The sequence below is a fragment of the Propithecus coquereli genome, unplaced genomic scaffold (assembly GCF_000956105.1).
Source record: "Propithecus coquereli isolate 6110/MARCELLA unplaced genomic scaffold, Pcoq_1.0 Scaffold148, whole genome shotgun sequence".
Lineage (NCBI taxonomy): Eukaryota > Metazoa > Chordata > Mammalia > Primates > Indriidae > Propithecus > Propithecus coquereli.
The window spans coordinates 4989193-4999462 of record NW_012139191.1 but is presented as its reverse complement, the minus strand read 5'-3'; the positions used below and the strand labels follow the sequence as shown (position 1 = coordinate 4999462).

General features: G+C 46.0%; 1 protein-coding gene across 1 annotated transcript; it reads right to left on the bottom strand.

Annotated features, from left to right (window-relative positions):
• Positions 1 to 1861: 1861 nt before the first annotated feature.
• LOC105806874 (histamine N-methyltransferase-like) lies at positions 1862 to 3267 on the bottom strand. The gene is given in 3 exon segments (XM_012640083.1): positions 1862 to 2926; positions 2928 to 3146; positions 3148 to 3267. Coding segments are annotated over 3 exon segments (879 nt in total). The 5' UTR covers positions 3262 to 3267; the 3' UTR covers positions 1862 to 2380.
• Between the last annotated feature and the right edge of the window lie 7003 nt (positions 3268 to 10270).

The following is a 10270-nucleotide window of genomic DNA, read 5'->3' as shown; positions in this document are numbered from 1 at the left end:
GGGTCTCGCTCTTGCTCAGGCTGGTCTCGAACTCCTGAGCTCAAATGATCCGCCCACCTCCGCTTCCCAGAGTGCTAGGATTACAGGCGTGAGACACCACGTCTGGCCAGCCATTATGTCTTTAAACTTCTTTGTGCAAGTATGAGTATGTGCTGTAGTCTCTTTCCTTTTCTTTTGAGTCTCCAACTACCAGACCGCTTAGCTCACAGGTTGCCGAGGCTCTGTTCACTTTTCTTCAGCCTTTGTTTTGCTCTCTGCCTTTACGTTTGGAGAGTTTCTGATTCCCGCTCTTCGAGTTCAATGCTCTATTATTCTGCAGTGTCAAAACCGTTATTAGACCCAGCCAGCGAATATTTTATATTTCAGACATTGTATTTTTCCATTCTAGGATTTCCACTTTTTTTTTTTTTATAGATTCCATTTCTCTATTTAGATTCCCTATATATTCCATCATTATGCTCATGTTTTCCTTTAGGTCTGTGATCATATTAATAGTAGCTGCTTCAAGGTCCTTGTCTGATAATTCCATAATTCTTATTTCTGGGTCTTTTTCTAATGATTTATTTTTCTCCAGTTAATAGGTCACATCATACTATCTGTTTGTATGTTTAGTAATTTTGAATTTTATGCTTGACGTTGTGGACGTTAGTGTGTTAAGTGTCTGAATATGGTGCCTTCTTTGAAGAGTGTTGAGTTTTGTTCTGGCGAGTAGAATTTACTTGTGGCTGGTCATGGTTCTTTCAGGCTTGTTTTTAATCTTGTCAGGGTCGGTATAGAGTAACTTTCACATTAGGGCTAGAGAACAGTGTCTGAGACATTTCAGAGGCATTTCTGAGGTATCACCTGAGTGCCCGGGTAATTCATGAGATCTATTCATTCTTGCAGGTTGGGACTCCTATGTCTCAGGTTTTTGAAAGTTCTGGAATCTCTATTTAGCTCACAGTTCCCTGGTAGGTCTTGCCCGGCCTTGTGGAGTCTCACCCTGTAAACCCACTTAGTATTCGGCCAAAGACTCAAGGAAATTCCTATATAATTTCTGGAACGCCTTCTCGGTGGCTCTCGCTCCCATTTTGTTCCCTGTGCCATCCACTCCCAGGGTCTTAGCAGCCAAACTCCGATCTTGGTTTCATCTGCTCAGCAAGATCACTATGCCCTGCCCCGGCTTGCCTTCCCTCTGTCATCATCTGGAAAGTGCCGCAGGGCAGAAAACTGGGGACGACGTAGGGCTCCCCTCACTTGCCATCTCTCAGAGGTTGTGGTCCTGCCTTGTCTCATGTCCAACAGCTGCATACAGTTGTTTCATATACTTTGCTCAGTTTTATAGTTGTTCATGGTGGGAGGGCTAGTCTGGCACCTGGTTCCTCCCGACGGCCCCTCTGGATGTCGAGAGAAGAGCAGTGGCAGCAGACGCAGCGATTTTAAGTCTGTGTGTCCCCAGCTCTCCATAGAGTGCGTGGGCTCCCGGCGGATGCCATGTAGTTTGAATAATGATCCCTCAAAGACGCCCGCATCCCAGTTCCCAGAACCTATGGGTCTGTTACCTCCCATGGCAGAAGGGACTTTGCAGGTGTGATACATTAAGGCTCTTGAGATGGGGGAGATGATTCTGGACTGTTTGGGTGGGCCCAGTGACATTACAAGGTTCTTAAAAGAGAGAGAGACAAGAGTGGCAGAGGCAGAATAAGGAGCCGCAACGATGATGGGACCGGGTTTGGAGGGGTGTGCTCTGAAGCCTCTTCCGGACCCTGGAAAAGACAAAGAACAGCTTCTTCTCTAAAGCCTGCAGGAGATCTCAGCCCTGTCAACACCTTGGTTTTAGACTTCTCACTTCCTGGACTGTAAGCGAATACATTTGTGTTGTTTAATTTTATAACATTCTAAAGATGTCTATTAATAATAAAAATAAGATGGAAAATACAATAGAAGAATGTACAAGTACAAATACTTCTTCACAAAAGGAGAAAAATCAATAAACATTTTTTTACTGTTCAAAGTATCAATAAGTATGTACTTCACTAATATTTAAAGAATCCATAGCATATATTTTTAGTATCCTAGAAAATTCCAGACAATCAGCAAATGTAAGGGATTTTATTGTCATTAAGTCAGTGAAATTCAGTTTCCTCATTTTTCCAGCTTATGTGGTGTTCAGCCTATATGCGGTCTCTCTACTTGAAGGAGGGACAACATAAGACTAGCAATATCCCATATTCTCATATGATTCTACATGTAAGTCTAGAATGTTTTGGAATTTTCTAGATTTCCTGTATAAGAAACAATGCTTTACCTGCATTGAGATGTTTTGTAATTTTAACATGGAAATGAATGATCAACATTATTCAAAATTTAATTTTTGAAGACAGTCTTAAATGATTGATAGTTATGCCTCCACCACTATGAAACTCAGAGTATTATTAAAAAGAACCTTCCCCTCTTTCTTAATACTAAATTCAGGCTCTTGTAGATCTTTCAGAATTTCTGCTTTGAGATCAGGTGGTGCTGTTGAGTTAAAGTTGCAGGTTTCAGTCAAAAAGTCCCAAAGCAGGTCTCCATTTTCATTACCATCAATAAAGCAGTCAGATATGTCCATGACGGACAGAAGGTCATGACACTTATACTTCAACCCCAGGTTGTCAAGCATCTGAGTGAGGTCGGACGATGTGACATATTGGCAGAGGTCATTCTGGGGGAAGCGGGATCTGTACTTTTTCCACAGCTTGTCCCAGCCACTGGTTCCTGACACAACAGTAATAAGAATCTTAGCATTGGCACCTAAGAGACTATGGAAGAATTTCAAGGTAGCTGGGATGTCTTTTACATAATACAGCATCTGAATCATATGAATAAAGTCCCACTTTTGAAGCTCTTTTTCCTCCATCATTCTAGTTTGATATTCCGATGATGTCTCCTTATGCCAAGCAAACTTTTATGTTCTCGAGGTTTGATGTCTTGGCTACAAGCTCTTTGTACTTGGCAATTTGTTCGGCACTTGGCTCAACAACTTCATTGTTGATATGAACTCCTGGATATTGAGCCTGGACTTTGGAGAGAATTGGAAGATCAATTTCACCTGCACCTCCACCTATGCTTAGAATCTTAATTTCTCGCTTTGTGTCTCCGATCCTTGCTATTATGCCTGGCAGCTTTCTTGTCCATGAATTCCTGCATGCACTGGTGCTCCGTGGAATTGTTGAGAAACCTCCGAAAAGATTCGACATACTTGCCGTGGTCAGAAAACAAGCTCCTCATGGAAGATGCCATATTTGGTTTTCTTGTTTTAAAACTCCTGAAGTTCAGAAAGTCATCCATTTGTGTTGTTTTAAGCCACTAAGTTTTGGCAATTTGTTACAGTAGCCACGGAAACTAACACAGTGCCTTATAAATATTTATTCAATGGACTAAGTGACCAAAATCTTGGGGAAATTGAGGTTGCTCAATATTAATGCCTTAGTTATAATTAACTAACAATTCTTTACAATACTTGGCTGGATATATATAGAATGAAATGAGAACCCTTTGAGCTAAAAAAATTTGATCTCACAGAAGTAAAAAGTAGGACAGAGGATACCAGAGGCTGGGAAGGGTAGGAGGAAGGGAGGGATAGGGAGAGATTTGTTAAAAGATACAAAATTACATCTAGACAGGAAGAATAAATTCTAGTGTTCTATACCTCTGCAGGATGACTATAGTTAACAATAACATAGAGTTTCAAAGAGCTAAAAGGAGATCGAATGTTCCCAACACAGAGAAGAGATAAATGTTTGGGAGGATGAATATGCTAATTACCCTGATCTGAGCACTATACATTATAGGTATTGAAACATCACCGTGTACCCCACAAATATAAACAATTCTTGTAATTCAAGAAATAAAATTTTAAAAACGTGAAAAAATCCCTGAATCTCACAACAACAAAAGACAAGGAGCTGAAACAGGGGGAAAAGGGGTCTGGAACGTGAACGGTAATTGGGAGCAGGGTCTGGAGGGAGCTGCCTCGTTCTCTTGACAGGTGGTGAGGGGGAGAAGAGGTTGAAGAGCTCGTCCTGCTGACGGGAGAGTCAGGCCTTTTCCTCACGTCTGCTAAAACAATTCTTCTCCAACGTCCGCTCTCCAAATCTTAGCCTAGGTCCTTGGAGTTGGAAGGTCAGAGACCTTTAATGCAAAAATTCTGGAGTAGTTAACTATGTTATTAGTAATGGAAACTGCTATCAATATATATGTTTTATAGATAAATTTAAGTGACTTGAATAAGCTCACACTGAGGTTGGATTCAATCCTGGGCTTATCTGACCCCAGAGCTCCGGGCCCACCGTGCAGGTTTGCCTCCGTGGAGAGCCCCACGCCGTGCGCGTCCTGCCGGCGTTGGTCCCGCACGGCCCAGCTCTGCCCGCTGGCCCGACTGGCCACTGGACGAACAGAGCCTGGCAAACCACAGATGCTCAATATTTTTTGAATAAAAGCATAGATGAATAAGCTGGGGGCAAGTCCCCGCAATATTCCTTTTGAGGAATAAACGATTTACCTGTTTTACTTCCCAGTTTCCCATCCTTGAAATACCCCTCAGCTCTGTTAACATGGAAGAACTACGGTATCCCTGTCACTGAGCCTCTGTCCCCTGCAGAGTTGCCTGATGGGTATCTGCTCTTTTGTAAGAAGCCAGAATACTCAACCCAGCAAGCGCAGAAGAGCAAAGGGGCTTCGGGCTCTTTCAGCCTCACCTCTCTGTGCCAAGGGTGGCTGGTGGTTGACTGCTAAAAGCCACGCCCTGCACAATTCCCTACAGAGGACTGTCCCTTCCTCCGAGGCCACCGCTCTCTAAGGTCACTCTTGGGTGGGTTGGTGGCTGCTGTGGACTGTTCTGTCTGTGATTGGCAGCTGCTCCTTCAGTTGCTTCCTCCCACTCTGGGTCCCTGGGCTAGAAATGCGTCTGCCTTTGTCCCCAGTTCCTGCGTTCCCCGGCCCCACTGTGACTATAAATAGCTCTATCTGTTCCAGGACAAGGAATTCAAGACTCACACTCGGGTTGCCATTTGATCGTAATTACATAATCACCTCTGTGGGCTCTGCACGAGTTTGAAGATGAAGGGACAGGTCAGCGCGCCGCCTCTCGAGGCTGGGACCCGGCCAAAGGCAGCGGTGCCGCTCCTCGTCCTCGAGGACTTGGTACCGGACCAAATGTTCAGTGATTATGGAATATTCTATATGAGATTCAAACTGCCACTTGGAAAAAGTAGGGAAGACCTTCTGGCTTGCTGGAAGTTGATCTTTTCTGGTGTAGCTGAAAATAGGAGAGAAAGAAGGAAGAGTGTGGGGTTTTTCTTGGTCAAGTCACACAGACGGAATTAGTGCGAGATGCTGCACTAGCTTTAGAAAACTCGTCACGTGCTCGGGTTGTGGATGGCAATTTTAGCACGCGTATGTGCTCAACTTTTAAATGTCTCTCTAGAGATTTTATTAAGGGCATCGTATGGGGGCACATATTAATTTAGGGCTTGCTCTCGCAAGCAGATGCCGGTCAGGTTCCGGGGCCTATTTCTGGCTAGAGTGAAAAGCAAACAGAGCTATTTCTAAGATAATCGTCTTTGCTTGATTTATGCTAATTTCTTATTAGCATTTACAACTGATTCCTTATTTTGATTTAGTATGTATACTGGGTACCCTCCCCCACCCGAGGGGCAGAAAAACTCATGGGAAAGAGCTTATTTGGACACCTCCCGGGTCCCTGAATTTAGTGTAAAAACACGACTGATAATACACGTGCTCTGGAAAGACTTAGATTCTAAATTTGAACAAAGCAAGAGACTTGCCTTGGATCGTGCCCAGATTGTGTTTTGCCTTTATTCATTTGCCTCCACTCTGCTCTTGGAGGACACCCCTCACCTCCTGGCCCTGACCTCGCCCTCCAGCCCGTGACCTCCCAGGGAGACATCGTCCCCGGTGCATTCATTTATGCATTTATTCAACAAACGCTGAGCATCTGTTGTTTGCCGGGCTGTGTTCTAGACACTGAGCAAAACTCCCTGCCCTCGTAGAGCTCACGTTCTCGCAGTTCTGCTTTCGTGACTCTGTGCAGCCAGCGGAGTTGTCCCCAGGCAGGGTCCGCGGCTCTCATCAGGCCCAGAGTCCCTCCTGCCACGTCCGGTCTGGGTCCTGCTTCCCTATGTCCTTCTGGTGCAGAGAACGTCATCATCGCCACCCTCAGCATTCGGCGTCCCCCCGACCCCGCACGCACAGGGCTGCTCGGCCGCACTCATCACCGCGTGCGTCACAAGTGCGCATGCGTGTTCGCAAGCCCCCGTTCTTATTTCTGTTTATTTATTCATTAACTGCCATTTCTTGTCGTCCTCATCCCCGGATCCCATCTTTCCCTTTTCTATAGACAACCATGTTTATTGTTTAATGGGTAGCTTTTCATTTTAAGGTAATTTTTTAAAGAAGGTGTCTCTGGTTTTGTGCGCACATATTTAAATTTTATGTAAAGGATGAAGAATGTGGACTCTTGAATCAGCCGGCTTGGGTTCAAGTCCAAGGTCTGCCACAACCTGTGTGACCTTGACCTTGTGACGTTATCCCTCTTGTCTCTGTTTCATCATCTGTGAAGTGGAGCGGATGCTAGTAATTCGCCCCACGGGACTGTGAGGATTAAATCAGTTACTACGTGTGAGGTGCTTGGAACAGGGTCTGCTAGGTGGTTATCCCTCCACGAGGATGAGCCACTATTACTACTGCTCTGTCTTTAGACCCAGGTTGATCAACTCCATATTCTCCACGAAATTCCAGAGAAAGAGACGCTGATGAGTTTACCTGATTAATGTTTGTCCTGAACACCAGTCCCCTCACAATCTCTCCCCAGCTGATGTGTGGCCACCCTGGGTCAGGTGCTCAGCCGTCCCCACCCAGCGACCTCGCTGGGCAGGGAGCAGCGTAAGGATGGTTTCCCGAGCGGGGCTCTCGGGCAGGGCCGTTGTGGTTAGAGTGCTCGTGTTGTAGCTATGAGTTCATAGAGGAGGCAGGAACCAAACTTAGCTTAAGCAGGGGAAGTTTGATATAAAGAATAACTGTAAGACATGAAGAAACACTATCAGGTACCCTAGGAAGGTACCCAAGGAAGGACAGACTCAGAAGGGCTTCAGATCGTGTTGGAGTAGGTGTGGTCCAGCCAGGGCATGGCAGGGCAGGGGGTGTGCTGGTCCGGAGGCCCTGGGCCAGCCCGAGGACACCTTCGTGAGCACAGGCTCAGTAGTGCGGGGGGCTTGGGGACCTACGGAGCATGTGAGCTGCACGGGGACTTGGTTTCTCTGTCCAGAGGGCTGAGGAAAGGTTGTCACCAGGCTGAGGTTGCAAGATATCAGAGAGCCTGTGTTCTGGGCCACGCCTGTGCCAGCGACTGTCCTGCGTGTCCCCCTGGCGCCCTCTACTGAGAGAGTTTAGCATGGCGCTCACTTTGAAGGAGAAATACTTAGAGCAATTCCGGTGTTGGCCGCAGAGCATGTACGGAAGGGGGCGTTTGTTGCTGAGAGGCAGTAAATCGACACTGACCCACAAGCCCACTGCACGCTCCATCTCCTTATAGGAAGTGTCGCCAGGCTGAGTCACCGACGACACCAGCCTTCTGCATCCGACGCTCAGCCCTTCTGGAAAATTGCTAGACTGTCCAGTATTCACTGAGCACCTACTATGTGGCAGGAGCTGTTTTGAGTGCTGAAGGGATGACGCAGTGACAGTGATGGACATGGGGCCTGACCTCATGGGGCTTATATTCTAGAGGGAGAAATTAGATAAATAAACAGATCTGCAAGAAAATATCAGGGAATGATCACCACGCAGTGCTAAATAGAACAGGATGGTGGGATCAAGAGCCCGGGCTGGCCAAGGAGGTGCGCTGGGAGGGGAGACATTGAACCTGAGGCTGAACCCCAATACTGCACTGGGGTGACCCCAAGGCTCTCTAGGGTAGCTCATCCTCAAAGGCATGGACATTACTGTTTCTTTCATGGTGACTTTGGCCAGTGCTATTTTATATCCTACTGTGGTCTGAGCATGGAGTCCCTGCCCTGCTGGGGAGAGGCCGTGGCCGTGGCCGTCCTGCCCGCTGAGTTTCGCAGAGCTGAGGAGCTAGACATGCTAATGGGAATGCACCACAGGCAGGAGACAAAGGCCGCAGGATCCCTGCGTCTCTCACATGCTTTATCGCTGTTGAGGAACGCAGACCCCACCCCAAATAGCCCAGCACGCATGGGACGCTTCCTTCATCATTGGAGCATCCGAAGAACATTTTGCAGACATAGAGGGCAGTTTCCCTCACTGAACGTGCCTCACTGCTCACACTTGGCTGAGCCCTGAGCTTACCGCAATAGGCCTCCCCTCAGAGGCCGCTGCTGGGCTCCCGCCATCTCCCAGAACGCAGAAAAAGAATGGCTATTCCCTATAATTGCTTCCCTCTCTGACACATGTAAAACACGTATTTATCAATTAGCAAGCTGTAAATGGGTGGCCAAACCTCAAGTGTCTGATTGATTGGAGCCGTTTCAAAGATCAGGTTTCATTAGGCCATTGAGTATCGCTGTATCTGCTAGATCGATTATCTCATATTCGTTCTATGCAGACATTTGTTTAGTCAGAAGTCTATGCGCTCTTAGAGGGCATAAAAATAACCAAGATTTGTAATTCTAGAACATCTGGAAAAAGGAACAGCCATATGTCAAAAATCTTTGATGTTGGCACAATGCTATGGCACCTGAAGAAGTCTGACAAAGGTAAAAAAATGTCAGAAACTCCAGCAGCACATTAAAAATAACAGCTGCATACAAGCTCAGGCGCCGTGTACACATGCTCTAGAAAACTGGGTGCTCAAACGGTGCATGTCACCCGCTACGATTCACTCCAATTTGAGAGCATAGGCACTTGGAATGAGCAAGTGCAACATAACAATTTGCCCACAGGGCACTGCACACATTCTTTGTACCTGCTTTTCTTTATTTTAATAGAAGTTATAAGATGAAACAACTCTCAGACCATCTCTCTTTCTTCCAACACATTCCGGTCAGGCTGGGAGGCAGCCCTTGGTTTTAGCGTTTAGATCGTTGAGTCCACCCACTGCAGATGTGGCGTCGGACACTGGTGACGCAGGGATGCCAGCCTGCATTGAGCCACCTGCTGCTGAGGGTGGCAGCACATAGCTCCAGGTCCTGGGGCAGCGTTCAGAGGGTCCAGCAGGTGACAGGGGCGAGCTGTGGCTGCGGTGAAGTGACACCGTTTCCCCAGAGCAGCCCGCCATGTGACCTGGGGTCTGATTTCTGGTTGGGTGCCCTCCGAGCCTGCTTCTCTAATCCAGCGGAACAACCTAATATCCTCGTGCATTTACTCTCTACTTAAACTGGTCAGAGAGCCTCCTGCTATGTGCAACAGATCCCTGACTGATCCAATGTTGTGTGTGGATATGTATATGCTTTAACTTTTATTTGTACAAATTTGTGAAATTTTGTTACATGTATATAACGTGCAGTGATCAAGTCAGGATATGTAGGGTGTCTGTTACCCAAGGACAACACATTTTGTTAACTATAGCCATCCTATTCTGCCACCAAACATTGAATTTGTTCCTTCTATCTTACTGTATGTTTGTGACCAACTTCTTTTCATCCCTCCGCCTCCCGACCTTTCCGGTCTATTTTCCATTCTCTGCCTTCCCATGATCAAATTTGTAGCTTTTACATGTAAGTGAGAACATGCAATAGTTGTCTTTCTGTGCCTGGCTTATTTCACTTAAAATAATGACCTCCAGTTCCACCCATGCTGCTGCAGATGACAGGATTTCATTCTTTTTAATGGCTGAATAATAGTCCACTGTGTATATGCATATATATATACGCCACATTTTCTTTATCGGTCCATTCACTGATGGACAGTTAGGTCGATTCCATGTCTTTACTACTGTGAACAGTGCTGCAACAAACATGTGAGTGCAGTATCCCTTGGATACATTGCTTTCTTTTCCTTTCCCTTGGGTAGATACCCAGTAGTAGGATTGCTGGATTGAATGGTAATTCTATTTTTAGTTTTTTGAGAAATCTCTATTCTGTTTTCCATAGTGGCTGTGTTAGTTTACATTCCCACCAACAGTGTGTAAGAATTCCCTTTCCTCCACTTTCTTGCTGACATCCATTTTTTTTCTGTCTTTTTAATAGCTGGGGTAAGATGATATCTCATTGTGGTTTTGATTTGCATTACTCTAACGATTAGTGATGTTAAGCATTTTTTCATATACCTG